General features: G+C 49.6%; 2 protein-coding genes across 3 annotated transcripts; both read left to right on the top strand.

Annotated features, from left to right (window-relative positions):
• The first annotated feature begins 44 nt into the window (after positions 1–44).
• Positions 45–12,152, top strand: MTF1 (metal regulatory transcription factor 1). Of its 2 annotated transcripts, none has more exons than XM_039729121.1 (10): positions 45–547; positions 4,763–5,001; positions 5,788–5,919; positions 6,431–6,504; positions 7,045–7,178; positions 7,686–7,763; positions 8,403–8,505; positions 9,041–9,597; positions 10,377–10,443; positions 10,546–12,152. In XM_039729121.1, exons 1-10 carry the CDS (start codon positions 134–136, stop codon positions 10,938–10,940), a joined length of 2,193 nt encoding a protein of 730 aa, XP_039585055.1. In that variant the 5' UTR covers positions 45–133; the 3' UTR covers positions 10,941–12,152. The 2 variants fall into 2 exon arrangements, with proteins under 2 accessions (XP_039585055.1, XP_039585054.1); XM_039729120.1 differs by having other exon boundaries at positions 9,038–9,597.
• A 5,247-nt stretch (positions 12,153–17,399) lies between these two features.
• Positions 17,400–19,668, top strand: YRDC (yrdC N6-threonylcarbamoyltransferase domain containing). Its single transcript, XM_039729079.1, has 5 exons — positions 17,400–17,794; positions 17,893–18,007; positions 18,263–18,382; positions 18,547–18,689; positions 19,021–19,668. Exons 1-5 carry the CDS (start codon positions 17,400–17,402, stop codon positions 19,082–19,084), a joined length of 837 nt encoding a protein of 278 aa, XP_039585013.1. The 3' UTR covers positions 19,085–19,668.
• Positions 19,669–20,098: the final 430 nt, after the last annotated feature.

Below are 20,098 nucleotides of genomic sequence, written 5' to 3'. Positions count from 1 at the left end.
CTGAGGGCCGTGAGGGCCAGAGAAGCGGGGCCCGGGCCGGCCGAGCCGCCTGACCCCCGCCTCGCCCGTCGTTGTGTTGCAGGTGAGCCGCTGCGGCCGGAGCTGCCGGTAGCGCGGCGAGAGGCGCGGAGCCATGGGCGAGAACAGCCCCGAGGGCGACGCCATCTACTATGAAGCGGAGGAAGAGGACTTGGCCCAGGATGAAAACATGATGAGGTTCGCCGACAAAAACGGGCTGGTGTCCTCCTCGTCCGGCACGGTGTATGACAGGACAACTGTGCTCATCGAGCAGGACCACAGCGTGCTGGAGGATGAGGAGGATGAAGGACAGTGCGGTGACCACTTGCCTTTCCTGCCCGAGGGTCATGAAGAAGGATTTCATTTAATCGCAGACCATGAAGGGATGTCGCAGGGTTACGTGCAACACATCATTTCTCCAGATCAGATTCACCTGACAATAAATCCCGGTTCAACTCCCATGCCAAGGAACATCGAGGGAGCAACTCTCACTCTGCAGTCAGAGTGCCCAGAGACCAAGAGGAAGGAGGTGAGTGACTCTGGGGTTTGTGCACCTTGGAGGCTTTGAAATTGGGCTGGTTTTCAGGAGAGAAGCAGCAGTTTTGCTGTTTTTTTCAGGAGAGGGGCAGCAGTTTTGCTGTTTTTTTCAGGAGAGGGGCAGCAGTTTTGCTGTTTTTTTTCAGGAGAGAGGCAGCAGTTTTGCTGTTTTTTTCAGGAGAGGGGCAGCAGTTTTGCTGTTTTTCAGGGGTTTTGTGTGAATCTGCTCTGGTTGTCATCCCCAGCTTTGCAGTGTGCTGGGGAGAACCGTGTCCCTGCCGAGTGCCAGGGCCATCCCTCTTCCCTCTGACACCACCTGCTGCCCTAGGAAGCTGCCAGAAGGCACCTGGTGACACTGGATGGCAGCAGGGTGTGGCACTGGCACACCTTTGTGTCACTGATGTGTGTCATTTTAGTGATTTTCAGGATTTTTTTGCTGCTTGAGTTGTTTTGTGAGTTGAGAGGCAGCTGAAACAACCTGAGCTCTTACTCTGGGACTTTTCATTCTCAAGAAAAGCACATTCAGGTCACAGTTAAGGGCCAGGCCGTTGCTGGGAGCTGGAGTACCAAATGTGAGATGCCAGATTGTAAATTATTTGTAGTTCTATTGTGCCAAAGGGCAGCTGTGAGAAGATGGAAGCTTTAAGCTGCCAGCTGATGTGTTTTGAAAGCTTAGGCCAGGCTGTGTGGTTAAAATGGAGTTTGCTCTTAATTCTGTTTCCCTGGTGAATTCTGTCTGGATGCACAATGGGGAGGGCTTGCCCTGGGACTCTTCTTTTTGGGTGCAGGAGCAGAGGGAGGTTGGCTGTGTGCTCCTGTTTGTGAGGAGTGATGAGTCCAGGTGGCAGTGCCAGTGGCACAGGCTGTGACACTCCAGAGCTGTCACCATCGGGCTGAGAGCTGGGAAATGGGGCTGGGGGTCAGCTCTGAGCTGGGGAGCTGCTGCACTGAGGTGTGCTCAGTGAGCCTGAGCCTCCTGCTGTCAGTTACTGTCCTTAGCAGCTGCTGAAGTGTTTCACTTTCCCTCTCTGTGGGACCCTGACTGCATTTTTTCTCCTTTGCTTTTTACAGAAGGCTTGTTAGGTGTGGGATTTCCTGGTGAAATGCTTTATATGAATTTGTTTTCCATTTCTGGAATTAATTTCCCAGAGCAGAGGGCAGTGATTCCATGGTGTGAAAGCAGTGGCACTGAGCCCTGAGCACGTGTGAAAGGCCTTTTGGGCTGCTCTTTCAAAGGTCTGATAAGTTGTCTGGAGGTGAGGAAAGGAGAGCTCTAAAGGTTCCAAACATCTGAGTCTCTCTGAAAATCAACAGCTCTGTTCTTTGGTACTTGCGAAATATCTGCAACAGTTTTAACACTTGAGATAATTGTTTTAAAATCTTAGGTTTTCAGGTCAGCCTTAGACATTTATGAAGCTAAAAAGGGATTTTGCACTTTAGTACTTTTGGCTTTTTATTATTCTGTTGTACATCTCACTGTAACTGTGTGGGTAAGAACAAGCACGATTACAGTTTCTTATTTCAAATTGAGTTATTTGTTCAGCAGTGACACAGAAAATGTGGCCATTTAGGGGGAAGGTGGTGAGCTCAGGAAGAGTTAAAGGCAAACAGAGCAGGTACTGTAGACTTTGAACCAGGGTGTGAGGCTCTGCTTTCTCCAGCCCCGTTGGCTATTGCACAACGAGTTTTCTGAGGTAAATGCTGGATCATGGCTCTTCCAGCAGCACCTCACTGTCCCTGGCCACAAGCCACAGCCTTTGGCCTCAGAGTCCCTGGGCCCTGTCCTGCCTGCCCGGGGCTTGGCCTCTGCTGCCTTGTTTGTTTTCTGTTGTGCCCTGCTTGCTGCTGTCTCTGTGAGGCTTTCAAATCAATCTCTGATGGTTTTGTGTGTATGAACAGTGTGCAGTGTGCTGATGTGAAAAGAGCATTAAATGCTGTGGTGCTTCACAGAAAGGTTTGTTTTGCTCAGAACGTGGTGGTGATATTGCTGCTGCCTGTGGTGTGCTTGGAAGGATTTGTGAAGTAAAGATTTGGCCTTTGAGGGAGGGGGAGCACTGCAAGGCCATTAAAGTGATACTGCCACCTTCCCTTACACATGGGTGGTGACAGCTGGGAACCAAACAGCTTAATCTGTAATTAATACTGTCCTTTTTCTTCTAGACCTAAGTGTAAACACCTAGAAAGCTTAACAGAACCCTCCCTTGATTTTCAGGTAGTTCCTGCCTGTGTCAGATCCCTTGTGTGCCATGGGAAATGTTGTGTAAAGTGTTAATTTCCAGCTGCCTTAAAGCTGTAACAAGGAACATTTACTTCAGCACTGATACACAGATTGTACTGGATCTGGGGGAGGATGATGTACCCTCCTCATGTAATAAAATGTGCTTTCTGCTGCTGATGTGGTACTGCTCTGTGCTCCTGTGTTGTGACAGCCTCAGCATGCCAGACTTCCTAACTGCATTGTAACCATGCTGCATTTAGGATTTCTGCCTGATTTGGGCTATAAATTAAGGGCAGATTGCTTAGAGTGAAATTACTGTTTCCTTCTCTGAGAATGCTGAGTGACCAGTTGAAAATGTGAAGGGGTGAATTCCTTGCTTCCCTGGCAGGCAGGAGCTCAGCCATGCCCAGGAAAGCTGGGCTCCAGCACGTCTAACAGAGACTGGGGACCACAAAATGTTTCCTCTTCCTCCTCCTTGCCCAGTTTTCTATACGGAGCATAACATCACATGGTCTGGGATATCCCTGATCAGCCAGGGTCAGCTGTCCTGGCTGTGTCCCCTCCCCACTCCCTGTGAACCCCAGCCCCTTGCTGGCAGGGCAGAATGAGAAGCACTAAAAAAATCCATCTCATTCTCATCCAGAATGAGAAGCACTAAAAAAATCCATCTCTATATTATCAGCCCCATGTTGAGCACAAATCCAGAACCTGCTCTATACAAGTGAAGAAAATGAGCTCTATCCCAGCCAAAGCCAGCACATGATGGTATTTCTGTGTGAAGGTCTCTTGTCTGTCTCACAAGAGGGTTTTATGTTCTCCAAACAGGAAGGTTTTACTGAGGCAAGGTGAGGGGAATGCCAGCCTGTTGTGGGAGCAATAAGGCCATGCATTGGTATACACAAAAGATCACTCAGCTTTATAGAATTTTCCTAAAGGAGTCCTGCTGGCAGTTTTTTCCACTACAAAACAGGTTGGAAACAGCCAAGAAGCTATTTCTGTTTTGTTGTGGAGAACTGTCTAGAACTTGATTTATAGCTGGTGTGACTTGCCAAGTCCTCTCTTGGGCTCCTCAATCACTATGAGGTGTTGAAGTTTCTGAACTTTAACAGTCAAATGAAAGCCATTAGTCTGGTAATTAATGGTGGGGGATAACTTTATTCAGGCAGATCAGGGTGTATTCCTTCTGCTTCACAAGAGAAGATGATATTTCATGAGGTGTTACCACTTACACAAGTTTGTAAATGATCTCTTGTGCCTGTACCAAATCGGGTTCCATGAGAAGTTGTCCTAGGGATCTCAGTGGCTTACTGAGAAATCTGTGACAGCTGTATTTGGGTGTCCTTGTGACCTGGTGTGATCCTTTACACTTCAGGCACTGACTGCTTCAGTAGCCACAGAAGGGAAGAACAAGGCTCAATGAAGGCTGGTTTGGGATAGAGTGAAGTAATGAATGGACTGGTGGGTAGACCATGGGAGATGGTAAAAACTGTTTTGAACACCAAGGTGTTGTTGATGGGAATTGGGCACACAGGGCAGTGGGTTTGAGCATTGTGACAGTGCATTTTCCTTTGTCTCCCTGCTCCACAAATGGGTAGTTCTGCAGGAAGCACTGGACTAAGGTGCAGGTGCTGCACGTGTGGGTAGTGGACAGGTTTGATGGCTCCTCCATTTTCTTTCCAACTGTTTTATCAGATTTTTAACTAGAAACATTTTGGATTATGTTTTTTCCTTTCCTTCCTTATGTTTTTCCTTTCCTTTTCCTCCTTCTGTTGGATTCCTGTTCTGCAAGCCCAGCTGCTTTCCCACGTGCCGCTCCTTCCCTTCCTCTCGGAGCACAGCAGAAGTGTTCTTGTCAGACAGGCGGCCATAAATTTTCGGGGGGGGCTTTGGTGTCAAAATCTCTTGTCTGACTGCATCAAAGCACTACATCCATATCTGGATTCCAGAAATTATTAAAAAGGATTAAGCCTGCAGCATTTTGTCCTTCAGGTGAAGCGCTACCAGTGCACCTTTGAGGGCTGTCCCCGCACCTACAGCACCGCTGGCAACCTGCGCACGCACCAGAAAACGCACCGGGGGGAGTACACCTTCGTGTGCAACCAGGAGGGCTGTGGCAAGGCCTTCCTCACCTCCTACAGCCTCAAAATCCATGTCCGGGTGCACACCAAGGAGAAGCCCTTCGAGTGCGACGTGCAGGGCTGTGAGAAGGCGTTCAACACACTGTACAGGTGAGGGGGTGTTCAACACACTGTACAGGTGAGAGTGTGCTCAGCACTGTACAGGGGAGGGGGTGTTCAGCACACTGTGCAGGTGAGGGGGTGTTCCCCACACTGTAGAGGTGAGGGGGTGTTCAACACACTGTACAGGTGAGAGTGTGCTCCACACTGTACAGGTGAGGGGGTGTTCAGCACACTGTGCAGGTGAGAGGGTGTTCAGCACACTGTGCAGGTGAGGGGGTGTTCAGCACTCTGTGCAGGTGAGGGGGTGTTCAACAGTACAGGTGACAGGGCATTCAGCACACTGTGCAGGTGAGGGGGTGTTCAGCACTCTGTGCAGGTGAGGGGGTGTTCAGCACTGTACAGGTGAGGGGGTGTTCAACACTCCAGGTGGGAAGGCTCTGGTGAATTTTCTTGTAGGTGTGGCTGTTGCTGTTCTGCAGGTTGCCTCTACTTTGTGTTTGTGTTTGAATACAATTGTTTCCTTCTTCCATGTACAGGTACAGATATAAACCCCTCAAGTGTGGCAATGTTCTCCAAAGGGTAGGATGACAACTGTAGTGTCTTCTTTATATTCCAGTAGCATTGAAGGTGGTGGATGAACACAAGGGTCTCTCAGCCTTGTTGGAGGACTTTGGAACTGATAGCAGTCACTTCCATGAGCTCATTACCTTCTGCTCAGGATATGTGCAGCCTTTGATCCTGCCCTGCACATTTCAAAGAAAGGCTTGCTTGCCTCAGGCCGGGTCTGTCTTATCCTACCAGTCATAAGAGGGATTTTTTTGACATGTTTTTTAGGTTGAAAGCACATCAAAGGCTTCACACAGGGAAAACATTTAACTGTGAATCAGAAGGCTGCAGCAAATACTTCACAACGCACAGTGACCTGAGGAAGCACATCCGAACCCACACAGGAGAAAAGCCATTTCGGTGAGTGCCTGGGTGCTGTGCTGGCTCCTGTGGCTCAGCTAACGAGGCACCTCTGCCAAAAAGCAGCTGTCACTGCTCTGAATGGAATGGTGATCTCCTGAGAAATAAGTGAAGGTGGCTGGCTGCCTTTGGAGCCTGATTGTTCTTGAGCTCCCCCGGTTTCCTTTAACAGTGGGTGCAGTGATTGTCCTAAAAGGCAAGAATGGTTAAGGTAGTTTTTTAAACATAAACCTGTGCCATGGTGAGCATCTTTTAAAACACTTTGCTGCTCTCTTCTGGGATGCAATGTGTATTCCATGGAGAAGACATCCCAAATACTGCTTGGATTTTAAAGTCCTGCTCAGAGCCCTGCTATGATGTGTGTAGCATGCACAGCAGCTGCTGTTAGCTAACAGAGCTTAGCTTTGGGCCTGCTTTTTAGAGTCTTGGGGCTACTGCAAAGCATGATTTAAGGTTGTAGCTAATGCATTGAAGGGGGCTGATGCTGACTGTCCTGTGATGCCTCATTCAGGTGTGAGCATGATGGCTGTGGGAAGGCTTTTGCTGCAAGCCACCACCTCAAAACACATGTTAGAACACATACTGGTAAGTTCTATGGGTTTTAAAAAATTTTCTTTAATTGAGCTTATTAAGTTTATACTAACTCTCAGAATTCTAATAGGAATTAATAGTGACATATAATATGGGAGTGACATGGAGCTGAGTGGCTCAAGTGACACGTATGAAGGAGGGAGTGGCATCCAGAGAGACCTTTGCAGGCTGGAGGAGTGTGCCCATGTGAACCTTATGAGTTTAAAAAGGCCAAGTGCAAACTCCTGCACCTGCACCAGGCAAATCCAGATTTTCCATTTATGCAGTTATGTTTATGCTTGACAGGTCTTGAATTCAATGAACATATTTTCACAAATGTATCCGTAATGATGCATAACAATTGAATATTGTTCTGTGTGTCAGTTCCCATGGTGAGATGGAAGCACTCACCTGCAGGACTCCCAGGAACACTGAATGTGTGAAGAGGCAGAAAATGTCTTGTTTGTATGAAATACTGCTCTGCAAGGTGCTTTAAAAGTGTGTGTCTGATAGGATGTTTTGAAGTCTGTTACATGTGTTCTCTGCTGCCTCTAGGGGAGAAACCCTTCTTCTGTCCCAGCAATGGTTGTGAGAAGACTTTCAGTACCCAGTACAGTCTCAAGAGTCACATGAAAGGTCATGAGAAGGGACATTCCTATAATGCACTTCCCAATAACAATGTGTCTGAGGTTAGTAGCACTTCTGCTTAATGTTTCTGTGTTAGGTGGATATAAACCAGACCTTGGGGAAGAAATCATTTGGTCTGCAGCTTGTCCTTAAGGTGTAATATTTAAGACTGGGATTTTCAAAGTGCTCTCTTTGCCATGTGGGCAGTTGTATCCATCAGGCTGCTTTCCTTGTGTGTGCTTCAGTTGGAATCAATGCTGTGGGGTAAACATGTGAAGTAAGATAGATACTAACTGGGTTTATTTATTTTTTTATTTTCTAAAAGTTGATTTGTTCCTATGCTAATTTAAAATTCTGGGTTATATGGATTTTTGGAAGTACTTTGACAGAGATGTTAAGCATCCTTGATAGCTGCTAAATATCCTTTGCTTAAAAATCTTGATCCTTTGATTTTAGAACTGAGACCTGGGTCCCATATAAGCAAAGCATGGACTCTGAAAAGTAATTTAAAACATTTCTGAAATTATTCTTTTAATATATAATTCAAATTGTTTTCCTTTTTTTCACAGGATACAAGTCACTCACTTTGTCTGAGTGATTTAAGCCTCATATCAACAGATTCAGAATTGCGGGAGAACTCTAACCCAGTGAGTTATTGTCCTGGAATTGCCTCATCCTCATTGGAGTTTTGATTCTGTCCTCCAAAACCAGTGCTCAGTTCAACCTGCTGTAGAAAGCTCTGCATCTGACTTTACCATAGGAGTGTTCTTGATAAGTCTTGACTGAGCTTGGATTTTACACAGAGTAAAATGAGACAGTGAGGAGACTGTGTTGTTCTTTGTGCTGTGGTGTGGGAGCGGGGTGCAGCTCCTGAGTGTGTTCTGCTCCTGTGGATGACTAGAATTGCACAGTCCAGCATATAAAATGGAGCTATTTTTTTCTGCTCCAGAAAGGTTCTGGAAGCAGCCAATTAATGTCTGTTTATGATGGAGTACTGCAAGAAATAAGGGTTAAATAAAGAGTGCATGCAGAGGAATATATTTTTACTTTTGAAGAAGTTACCTATTTTTGTAGGGGTTGCTCATTATGTTGGTAAATTTGATTACAGGTAATAAAAACCAGGTGTAAATTTACAGCCTGTAAGTAGTAGGTGTTGCCATTCCTGAGGGTGGCTGGTTCTTTGGAGGAGTGTTTCTGACATGCTTTCTGACACTGCTTTACTGGGCTTTGTGGAGGCCTGAGATACAACATTGTCTGATGTCTTCCTCTTTGTTTTCTGTTTGTAGACACATGGACAGGACCTCAGCACAATCTCACCAGCAAGCATCTTTGAGTCTATGTTTCAGAGCCCAGACCACACTGCAAATCAGGATGAGTCTCAGCAGACAGGTACCAGTTGTATCTGCACTGCTGTTAAAAAGAAGTTTTTGACAGCCCTGCATGCATGTACTGAATTCAGCATTTTGGACTGAAGCTTAATGCCCACCATAACTCTAAGAAGCAAAAAGAGCTTTAACTTCAGGGTTGAAATTCAATGGTGTTGGGATGCATGGTGTGCACAGACTGTGTGACAGTCAGTGACAGAGGAGGTGGCCCAGCACACTGTCCTGCAGTACTGGCACTGGAGCTCTCAAGCACCATCCTGTTTTTTTGAAGCTGCTGCACAACCTGCCTGATAAAAGGCTTATTGGAGAGAGCTGATGAGCCTGATCAGGCTCAGTGTAGAGCCCAGTGTTACCAGCTAGAATTTACAGCTACTTTTACATTTCACTGCTAAGGTTGTTTTTATGCTATTCTGAAGTTAGGAACGTGGTAATGCTTTACTTGGCAAAAATCCATCAGCTAGCTGATAAGTTCATTGAAAAATCATTCAGACCTGATGAGAACGGATCTATTTATATTTTTTCTGTTTCTCTTTCAGCAGCTTCCTTGATGGAAGGGTTTAACGGCGACGCAGACTCGGTGGCTGCGGTCCCGCCCCCGGCAGGAGACGCGGCCTCGTTGTCCCTCCCCCTGGTCCTGCAGCTCGGCCTCCCTGAGCCGGCCCAGGCAGCGCTGCAAGCCTCGGCAGCCCCCGCTGCTCCCTCCTCCATAGCGCCCGGCTCACAGCCAGCTGCGTTTGGGAATCCTGCAACTGTTTTACAATCCCCAGAAGTGCCTGTTCCTCACAGCACACCGTTTGCAGCCAGTCACCAAGACTTCCTGCAGCACAGCCAGCCTCCACCGCAGCCCATTGTTCAGGGACTGTCAGTGGTTGCTGGGGCTCCTGCCCCGACAGCCCCGAGTGCCACCGAGCCCCTGCCAGCTGTAGTCCAGACTGTGCCTGTTGGTGCAAACCCTGTTTTGACCAGTAACCCCACTATAACCATTACTCCTTCTCCAAGCACCGCCATTCTGCAGCCCAGCATTGTCATGGGAGAGCAGAACTTGCAATGGATCTTAAATGGTGCCACTGGTTCCCCACAAAGCCAAGAACAAATGGTCAGTACATCCAGCAGGGCTTTGGAGCTCTTGCTTTTGGAAAGGGAGGGGGTCAAACCTGTAAGATAAACCCAGGATGCAGTGTGGTATAATGTTTGTCATGTTTATGTGTGTACATGTCACTAATGCAGCCCCTGGAATAGGCAGGGAAATAATTAGAGCACAGAGAAACCCAGGGTGCAGAAAGATTTTGCTTTCTTCTTTCTCCTCGTGGGTACTTCTGCCAGCAGGTGTCAGTGTGTTTATTCAGAACAGGCACCACCATGCCTGAGGATGTACCTGGGCCTTAATGTATTGCTTCGAATGCATAGAAGCACAAAAGACTCTGTAAAGGTTGTGTTTAGACATTTTGTAATCTCTGTCTCTGCCTAATTTTGACTGATAATGAAAAGAGATTTTCTGGAAAGAGAATGTTTGTGGTTTTCCAGTAAATCTGGATAGCTGAAACTTCAGGAGTTTTCTCTTTGACAATATTGGTGCCACTTTAGGCTCTCAGCTGTAGGAGGACACGAGTGAGTGGCTGCAGGTACAGGCAGTGGGAGCAAACACAGCAGTATTTAAGAATTCAGTCATTGAATTCTCAAAACCCACAAGCTGAGTTCACCAGCAAATAATGCAGGGGATGTTATGCCAAATCTTTAGGACCAGTGAAACAATGCTTTGAGCCCAGTTTTTGTTTGTGTCTTTTTGGAACATGTATGTAGCTGTTTAGAGTTAGAACAACAGAAATTTAATTCGAGTCAATTCACATTTTTTCTTGTTTGTTTTTTTCTTTAAAGCCACAAGTTCCAAAAGTAGTAGAAAAGGTGTTTTTTACCACTGCATTACCAGTAGCTGGTAACACAGGTAAGTGTGACACTGAACTAATTGATTGAACAAAGCTGATTTCTCTCTCCCTGCTGTGAAATGATGTAGTTCCATTGTGTTTTGTCTTTGTTCCACCTTCAGGAAACCCTGTTCAGCAGATTGGTCTCAGCGTTCCTGTTATCATTATAAAGCAGGAGGAGGCCTGCCAGTGCCAGTGTGCCTGCCGAGACTCTGCCAAGGACAAAGCCACCTCCACCGTGAAGAAGGAATGTTCCTCACCTGAATCAAAAGCTTTGGAGCAGCCAGCTTCCCAGCTGCAGCCTCAGACCTTTCCTTCCTCCTCTGCTCCTCCTTCCTGTGGGCAGAGCAGTCAGATAGTTAACCCTTCAGACTCCCAGACTGAAACATTAAGTGCCATGGATGTATCGGACTTCCTGTCCCTCCAAAGCCCTGAAACCCCGTCTAATATAATTCCAATTGAAGCACTACTGCAGGGTGAGGAAGAAATTGGTTTGAATAGCAGCTTCTCTAAGTGAAGATGTTCCAGATTTTCCTTTGCACCTGGAGGGTAAAACCCTTCTCCTTAGAAGCAGAAACTGAAGGATCGATTCTTATTCCTTCCTCTTTGGAAGTTTTGTGGCTTATTTCTGCTTCACGGATGTCATCTTAGTCACGTCCCAGGTACATCCACCTTTCAGATTCTATCTAAAAAAAGAAAAGGTAAAAAAAAAAAGAAATAGCTAAGTTATATATGAACTGTTTTGGCTGCACTGTCTGTCACTTTTGCTTGTCATATGTGAACACAGAAGTTAAGGTTACTCGTGTGCAAAAAGATTTTTAAAAGGAAAAGGGGGGTTACTTTGTCTCCAATTGCACCTCACTTATGTTTGGGATTAAGGTACTGGCAGCAAGTGGGTCTTTGTTACAACTTCTTGGGTCTCTAATCTTCTGTCTGTCATGTCTCTACTAACCATGCACTAAAGGGGAGCCCAGGAAAGGAGGCTGTGGGGAGGAAATGGCATAGCTGGGGGAGAGCATTTATCTGCAGTGTGATTTGAATGCGATTGTCACATACCTGATGAGGAGCTGGTGCCTGGTTTTGCTGTGTACTGATGCTACTAAAGCCTCCCGGAGCTTTGGGGGAGTTTATTTCAGAATAGATCTGTTAATTTAATTCCACTAGGACTCGAGTGTGTTGCAGACACTGTGTCACAACATGGAAGCACAGTTGGAGCCCTGCTGGCTCTGGCTCCAGTCTGTTTTCTTGGCCTCTCCGAAGGGTGCAGTGAGTGCCAGGCGTGGTCAGGTTGGTGCCTGCTGCTCTTTTGATTTCTTAGGCTCTGTTCAGCAACAAGTCATCATCCTAACCCTGGGACTGTTGATTCAGGAGCATGGTGCCTTTGCTGGTTACTCTCATCTTTTGTGAAGAACAACCCTTAAGAAAATTTTGAGAAAGATTCAACATAAATTCAGTTGGAATTCAGTGAGTCTGTCCTTCAGTTGTCCATACATGCTTCTTTTTTTTCCAGTGAGCTATATAATTTCTGCCTGACTCTGCCTCCAGCCTACTGCAATGCCAGCTTTTTGTGCACGGGGCTATTTCTTGACTAAAAGATGTTACACAACAGAATAGTTTTTCATATCAAACTGAGAGTCTATATTCTAACCTACTCAGGGTAAATCAAATCCAAACCCCCCCTTCCACCAAAAAGCCTGTAATGTTGCAATAAATGCAGTCTCATTCTAAATGGTTTATTTATGCTGCATTATTTTAAAATATGTAATTTTATAGTTTTTATCCATCTTTCTGGCTTTGGCTGTCAGTTTTCTTGTGTTAAAGGAAAGAATATTAAATAGTCTTTATTCAGTTTACAGTGTTGTCATTAGTGAGATACAAAGATAATGACTGTAAGCCAATTAGTGGGGAGTGTCCCTGCACTCAATTTAGGAATACAAACTGTAGTGGATAGGGATCTTTCACTCTTTGTGTTTGATCAGAGCTGCTCTCTGTACCTCTGGGGAGGGGAGAACCCTGTGAGTGCTGCCTGGTGATCAGCAGGTGTTTCATCCTCCTGTGACATGCTCAGTGACCAGCACTGAGACTGGCTTCAGCCACCTCTGCTGTTCCCCTGAGAAAGCACTGCCCAGGCACGGGTGGAAAGGGGCTGAAGGGAGCTGGCCTTCCCCTCCTGCACAGCTCCTGGTGAAGTGCAGAAGGGAAAGAGCCATGAGGGCAGAAGGTGTGCCAGGAGCACTCAGTGCCTGGGACACTCTGTGTCTGTGCCAGGGCAGAGAGCTCGGTGCTGGCAGCTGCAGGGATGAACTCCAGGGCATCACACAGCTGCTGGTGTTTGCTCTGGGTGTGTGGCAGGGCTGTTGTAGCAGGGGTGTGAGGTTTGACATCCACAAAACAGGTTAACAAAGCATTTCTTGCTTTGTTCCTGTCATGGCAATCCGTGAGGGCAGCGAGGTGGTGGCTCCTTTGCTTTTCTCCTGCAGCTTCATTTTGTGCTGCAGTTGAGTTGTATGGCAGCAAGAGCTGCTTTGAACACAAAAAACAGTCCCAAGCCTGTGTGGTTGGGACTGTCCTCACGGAGGAGTCCCCTGCCTAGAGCTCCACCTGGGAGGGGAGTGAGTGCTGCCTGGGGGTCCCTCTGGTGCCTCTCACTGTGGCCTCAGGCATTTTCCTTGGCCAAGTGCAGCTGTGCTGTTTGAGGGTGAGTGGGTGTGGATGTGTGCTTGTGGGACACTGCTGATGCAGAGTGTGAAGATTCCCCAGGAGTTGTGGGGGTTACCTCTGGTGGGGGACAAGGGTCCCAGATGTGGCCTGCACTGTGACAGCTGGGCAATTTAGCAACTGCTTCTGAGCCTTCACAGCCTTCAAGGAGGCTTTTTTACTTTAGCTACTTATGACTTAGTCAACCTAAAACACGCTCCTGGTTGGACCAGAGAGCATCTTCAGAAACTCTTTTGTGACTGAAATGAGTAGAAGAAACTACCAAAGTCTCTGAACTGGGAAGCTCAGTGTGAAGCTGCAGTGATGGGCACCAGTGCCCAGGGTCAATCTCTGCTGTTTCTCTTCACAGCTACTGTTTTTTTGTTGTGTTCCAGGAAAAGCAGTATGTCCTGCTGATTCTTTGGTGCATTGGGTTTGCCATTTCCCTCTTATACATGCATCAGGCAGGCTGCAATTCAGGTGGAACTGGCTAGAGCTTGTACTGAGGCAGGAGCGTGTGATGCTGTGAGCACACAGGCTGTGCATCCACTGTGTTTTACAGGTGTGTGCTTTTGTTGTTCATTGTCCATCTGCTTTGCAGGGTGTTTGTGCTGTGTGTCTGAGATGTTTTCACACTTGCATCATCCCCAGTACTGTGTGATCAGCCTGCTCCAGGGCCATGCTGGGATGGGAGGAGATCCAAGGGCAGCTGCAGCAAAGCCCTGAGATTCTGCAAGGCCAGAGATTTTCCTGTCCTCTCCTTGCTGCCCCAGCATTTAGCATATTCACTATTATATGGTTAATGAAAGGAGAGCTTCTGCCCTGGATTCCCAGAAAAGGGTTAATGTGCTGGAGCCTCTGGGAACAGCGTGCCTGCCTCTACAAAGTCTGCATGAACCCCTTTAATTATCAGTCAGAGAGCAAAAGTGCACTGCTCTAGGTCACCTGTTTTGTGCTTGTGGGGGTTTACTTGGTCACTCATAGTTTCTAGATGGGTGCAGAAGTTAAAATTTGTAGAGAGGGTCAAGTCACTGACTTCGGTAGCTTTGGTCTCCAAGCAAGGACCCAAGTGAGCAGACTTGGCGTGCAGCTGGAGGTTGGAGAAATTGCTTTTTGTGCTTGTAGGTGGGGGGTGGGAGGGGTGGGGTGGAAAATCAGCACTGCTTGAATGCTGGTACTGAATCACATGGAACAAAGTACGAGTTGGACACTTGTGTAATGCTGGGTGTCCCCAGGAAGACAAGTCCGCAGAACCTCATACTGGTATCTAAAATGCACTTTAGGTTATTTTATCTTTAACCCAATTGCTGCAATTTCTTTTGTATATACTTTCACAAAGTTTATTTTTGCTCTGAGTAAAAGTTAACAGGGGTGTGCAAAGATGAGCACTTAACTTGGTGCAATACCTGTAGCTACAGATCCTTGTGCCGCGTGGTCCGTGTGTCTGTCTGACAGAACAGGTGTGGTGGGTGCTGTGCTGCCCTTCCCCGTGCCCCAGACAAATTATGCATCGTTAGCAAACGTCCAATCTATGCAAATAACCCTCTGAGAGCACTGTGCTTCAGCAGCCTTTTCTCTCACGCTTTCTGGGGGCTGCTTGTCACTCCTGTTGGACATGCTGTGTCCCTGGATGTGTGTCCTTCCCCTGTCCTCGTTCTGTCACCCACGTGGGAACACAAGTGACAAGCTGCTTTCAAACAGGCATGTTGCACCTTTCAAATTTGTCTTCAAGATGGTTTCTGATGTCCTGTTACTGCCTTATTTCTTGGGGTGGCATGGCTGTGGCCATCCACGACGTTGTCCTTGATCTGCAGTGAGCTGTTCCCAGCACTCCTGCTCCGAGGTGAACTGCCTTGGCATGGGGCTGAGCCCAGGCTGGCTGTCCCTGGGGTGGCTGGACATGAGCAGCTGCTGCTGCCTTGTTCTGAGGTGAGGCAGCAGGCAGTGGGGCAGAGCAGAGGAGCTCTGGTGTCACAAAATCCCTTCCACTGCTGGCTGGGGGACACCAGGTGGGGCTCGGAACCTCGGGCTGCCTTGATCCTCCCCACGGAACCAGGCCAGGGTGTTGTTTCCATGAAATGATTTGAGATCTGTGGGTGAAAACTTCTTGGCAGGAGCTACCTGAGCTAGCTGGGCAGAACTGTTGGAGTCAGTTTGGACTGTAAGGCAAAAAAGAAGAGCATGTCTTTAATAAACCCTATGAATTTCTGACTGCAGAGTTTTTAATTGTATACTATTTTTTCCGTAACATATTTTGGAAGCAATGTCAAGTTTTTATAAATGTTACCTGTAGTCAATTCTCATGGACAGGGCTGAACTTTTAACTTTTTTGTGTCTTGTCTTGATATCTATCACATGTTCTAGAAGTTGGATTCTGTGTCTGCACTGAGAAATGCAAATTAAACTGGATATTTATGTAGTAGTGTACATAGTCTAAGTGTGTGTTTTTGGAACTAGGTGAAACCCCACACCATGCTGCAGTGGTGTGCAAGCTGGCCAAAATTTGGTTCATTATGCAGTGTACACTTCCTCAAATAAATGCAGTTTCTACTTTTTTTTTAAAGAAAGATTTTTTTCACATGACCTTTTGCAGCAGACTCGAGGGTGTGTTTGCAGTGCTGTAGTTGCAGTTGCTGGTGTTGCTGGTTTGTGACTCTCTTGTCCTCCCGCTGCTCGGGCTGACCCTGCTCTGTTTTGCCTCACCCAGCCCAAACCCCAGCCTGGCTCCAACCAGGGCAGCTCCAGCTCCAGCTGAGCTCCTGGGGCTGGGGGGCTGCACTGCCTGGGGCTTTGGAGACAGCTGAACTGAACCCCAGTTTCTCAAGAATGTGTGTATGGTAATAAAGGAATTTATTTAACTCTGAAACAGGGGAACAAATGTGCTTACATTGAGCAATGTGAAGATGTTAGTTACAGGTACAGTACTTCCAAAGGAAGAGCATCTCCAAAACCCAAAAGAGTAAATATGAATTTGTATTTTTTGAAGAATGTGAAATAATGGTGTTTGCTTAATTGCTCATTTTGTATGAAGTTAATATTGTACTTTGAAATATCTGCAAAGAAGTGGAAATTAACCTTTTTGGAATTGAAAGCAATATTAATACTAATGGAATCCTAATTAAATGCTTATTTAAACATTGTGTTATAATAGTTTTTCGTGAGAGTATTCTGTGGGAGAGGAGTGTGAGCATCCTGCCCTGTCCCATTAGGAACAGGCATTCCAACCCTGAAAGGCAGCGTTTGCCTTTTCACCCTCCTCCCTCTCCCAGCACTGGCCCGGTTTGGCCGCTCAGGTTCTGTGAGGTGCGTTGGGAATTGAAACACAGAACTGGGGGCTCTCCCACCGCAGCCCTCCCTGCAGCCCTGAACGTGCCGGGCTCGGCAGGGGCAGAGCAGGGGCCCGAAAAACCGCGGGGTTGGTGCCGGGCTCCGTGCGGAGCTCCGCGGGGATGGTGCCGAGCTCCGCGGGATTTGAGCCGGGCTCCGTGCGGAGCTCCGCGGGGTTCGTGCCGAGCTCCGCGGCACCGGCTCGGGCTGGCCCCGCTCCCCGAGCGGCCTGGGAAGAACCAGCCTTGGGAGCACACGGGCGCTGGGGCCGTGCCTCCTCCTCAGGAGCACACGGGGGTGGGGAGATACAGACCGAGCCCGTCTCGCTTTATTTTGAAGTGTAAGTTTAATGCGATAAGGCACCAACGCGGCGACACCGAGCGAGCTCCAAGGCCACGCGGGGGAGCCGGGCGGCGCGGCTGGCACTGCTCCCTGCGCTCCCGGAGCCCCAAAGCCTCGGTCCCTTCGGTGGAGCCGATCCTCGGTGCCCCGGGGCTCCTCAGGGCCCCGCGCCGCCCGCCGGGCCGGGGCTCACCGCCGCCCGCAGCGCGGCCAGCGCCGCCCGCAGCTCCTCGCAGGCGGCGATCCGGGACCGCAGCCGCCGCTGCCGGAGCTCCAGCAGCTCCCGCAGCCTCCCCAGCTCATCCGGACCCTGCGGGGACAGCGGTCAGCCCGGAGCCCCTGGACCCTCCCGTTCCCTCCGTTCCTCCCCTGTCCCGCTGTCCCTTCTCCGGACCCTCCGATCCCCTTAGCCGCTCCCGTTTCCCCCTGTCCCGCCGTCCCCTCTCCGGATCCCGCGATGCCCGTGGCCGCTCCCGTTCCCTCTGTTCCTCTCTTGTTCCCCGATCCCCCTGGACCCTCCCGTTCCCGACAGCGGTCAGCCCGGAGCCCCTGGACCCTGCCGTTCCCTCCGTTCCTCCCCTGTCCCGCCGTCCCCTCTCCGGACCCCGCGATGCCCCTGGACCCTCCCGTTCCCCCGTGTCCCACCGTCCCCTCCCCTGACTCCCGATCCCCCTGGCCTCTCTTGTTCCCCGATGCCCCTGACCGCTCCCGTTCCCGTTTCCCCGTGTCCCCCCGTTCCTCCCTCGTTCCCCGATGCCCCTGGCCGCTCCCGTTCCCCCTTGTCCCCGATGCCCCTGGCCGCTCCCGTTCCTGGAGCGAGGCGGTGGCGGCCGCGGCCGGCGCCCTGCGGGCGGGCGGGCTGGTGGCCGTGCCCACGGACACGGTGTACGGCGTGGCCTGCCTGGCGCAGGACTCGGCCGCCGTGCGCAGCATCTACAGCCTGAAGGGGCGGAACGGCGCCAAGCCGCTCGCCATCTGCCTCGGCGACGTGGAGCGGCTCTACCGGTGCGCGGGGACCGCGGCGGGCCCGAGCCCCGCGGGAGGCAGGGGAGCCGTGCCGGGCTGCCCCGTGTGCGCGCCTGACCCGCTGTCTGCCCCTGCAGGTACTGCCGTGTGAATGTTCCCGACGAGCTGCTGCGGGACCTGCTCCCGGGACCGGTGACCCTGGTCTTGGAGCGTTCAGAAGAGCTAAATAAGGACCTGAATCCCTTCACATCGGTAGGGCGTGGCTGCAGGGCTGGGGGCAGGGGGATGGTTTTGTGCTGCTGCTGTAGCATTTGTCCTTAGCTGTCCCCAGAATGGTCCCTGTGTTGTCCTGCTCCCTGTGACGTGACATAAACCATTTTGTCATCACAGGTCCAGCAGGTGTAGACCTGTCAATTCTCTAGAGTTTCAGCTTTAATCCAAGAGAGCTTTAGGCAAGGCGAAACTAAAGGCAGTTTCCGTGTGTCCCCCCCTCCTGTGCCCCTGCAGCTGGTTGGTGTTCGCATTCCAGACCACGCCTTCATGAGAGACCTGGCCCGAGCCTGCCCGGGGCCGCTGGCTCTGACGAGCGCCAACGTCAGCTCCCAGGGCAGCACCCTGACCGTGCTGGTGAGGCTCCTCCACCCCTGCCGCGTCCCTGGGGCACTCTGGCAGAGCCCCAGGCTCTCTCTGTTGGGTTTAGCATAAACCAAGCGTTGCTCTGCTGCTGTATTTTTATTTTATTTAAATGGTACAAAGCGCTGTCGGGATTGTTACCCCCGGCTCTCTTGCAGGAATTCCAGGACTTGTGGCCTCAGCTGTCCTTGGTTGTTGATGGAGGCCCCATAGGAGACATGCAGAGCCCAGAGTGTCGCTTGGGGTCAACTGTGGTTGACTTGTCTGTGTCAGGGAAGTTCTCCATCATCCGGCCTGGCTGGTGAGTGTGGCTGGGCCTGTTCTTTGCTTTAAATGAAGCAAAGCTTTTGGGTAGGGGTGGGGCCTGCATTGCTTTGCTTTGCTTGCTTTGCTTTGCTTCACTGCCCACAGCAGTTCCACCTTCCCATTAGTGTTAACCTAATTATGAGCACACACAGAAATCCTCAGGAGCTCTCAAATTCCCCTTTCTCACAGCTTCTGTGTGAAGCTGTGGTTTCTGGAGTCTGTGCTCTCCTTGGCTCTGAGTGCAATCCTGTGTCTCTCTGATTGCTCTTCCCCAGAAAATGCAGTTTTGATGCTCTTTGTTCTCATGGCTCTGTTTCTCCCTGCAGTGCACTAACGCCCACAGTTGAAATCCTGAAGAAGAAGTATGGCTTGGTACCAGAATCTTCCTAACCCTTGGGACTGGGAGCTGGTGGAGCTGGGCACTGTGTGCCTGTGCACTCAGCAGTGGGTGATCATGGCCTTGTTTAATAAGGTCGATGGGTTATGTCAAGGTAAATTAAAAAATATTAAAAAAGAAAGACTGGATAACCCTTTTGGACCTTTTTGAGCTGCTGTACTGTTCCCAAATGTCTGTTCTGTTACCCTTTGTGAATACAGAGATTATGAAAGCTGAGCTCTTGTCAGGGTGCTGTGGGGAAGGCCCCGTGTGCCCCAGAGCTCACCCTGTGCCATCTGCCCTGGAAGGAAAGCAGACATGGAGTGGAGGGGTTTGGGGCTTTGAGGGTGTTACAGCTGTGCTGCTCTCTGTTCCAAATGTGATCAAAACCTACTGATATTAAACTGTCAGTGCTTCTGAAAATTCAGTGCTCAGGTACCCCAGGATAGAGCTGCTCAGAACAACCTGCTTCCTCCTCATGCAGAGAATGAAAGAAGCTCTTGGTGTGATGATCTTCCTTCGTTTAAATGTAGAATTCTCTCTTGGTTTTGCTCTGAAATGGTGCTAAGCTGAAGTAAACAGGGAATGGATGAAAGTGTCCCCTGGTATTGATCATTGATTGACAAGTGAAGTCACTGGGAAGCGAGGAGGGGGAGGTGTGGGGCCAGGATCCTGTCCCTGGGGAGCAGCTCTGCCCTTGGGGTGTGTGTGGAGTGCCAGGGCCACTGCCCTGCCTGCACCCAGCCCTTGCACAGCCTGCACTGGCGTGGTTTTTCCCAGTGTCTTGAGGGCCATGGAGGAGTTTTCTGCTGTTGCTGCTCACAAGCAGCTGTCCCAGGCACTGTGATGGATTGCACTGCACACACAGCTGACCCCGGAGTCAGCACTGCCTGCCTGGAGCTTCTGCTGTGAAATTCCCAAAGCACCAGGCTGGGGGAGTTACTGTCATCTGCAGAGTGGGATCTCTGCTCTTACCTTGCCTTTCCAGCTGAGTATCCTGGGGGATGGAGGGGCTGAGGGAAATCAGA

The sequence above is a fragment of the Passer montanus genome, unplaced genomic scaffold (genome assembly GCF_014805655.1).
Source record: "Passer montanus isolate IOZ18808 unplaced genomic scaffold, ASM1480565v1 scaffold68, whole genome shotgun sequence".
NCBI lineage: Eukaryota > Metazoa > Chordata > Aves > Passeriformes > Passeridae > Passer > Passer montanus.
Note: the sequence above shows the minus strand (reverse complement) of the source record. Positions and strands in the feature narration are given on the sequence as shown.

Excerpts from the sequence above, each read along its gene's own strand:
- MTF1 (XM_039729120.1), top strand. The coding sequence starts at position 134 with ATGGGCGAGAACAGCCCCGAGGGCGACGCCATCTACTATGAAGCGGAG. Across the intron at positions 5,920-6,430 it reads ACAGGAGAAAAGCCATTTCG|GTGTGAGCATGATGGCTGTG; the intron begins GTGAGTGCCTGG and ends TGCCTCATTCAG. Across the intron at positions 6,505-7,044 it reads ACATGTTAGAACACATACTG|GGGAGAAACCCTTCTTCTGT; the intron begins GTAAGTTCTATG and ends TGCTGCCTCTAG.
- YRDC (XM_039729079.1), top strand. The coding sequence starts at position 17,400 with ATGCCCCTGGACCCTCCCGTTCCCCCGTGTCCCACCGTCCCCTCCCCT. Across the intron at positions 18,008-18,262 it reads ACCTGAATCCCTTCACATCG|CTGGTTGGTGTTCGCATTCC; the intron begins GTAGGGCGTGGC and ends GTGCCCCTGCAG. Across the intron at positions 18,383-18,546 it reads GCAGCACCCTGACCGTGCTG|GAATTCCAGGACTTGTGGCC; the intron begins GTGAGGCTCCTC and ends GCTCTCTTGCAG.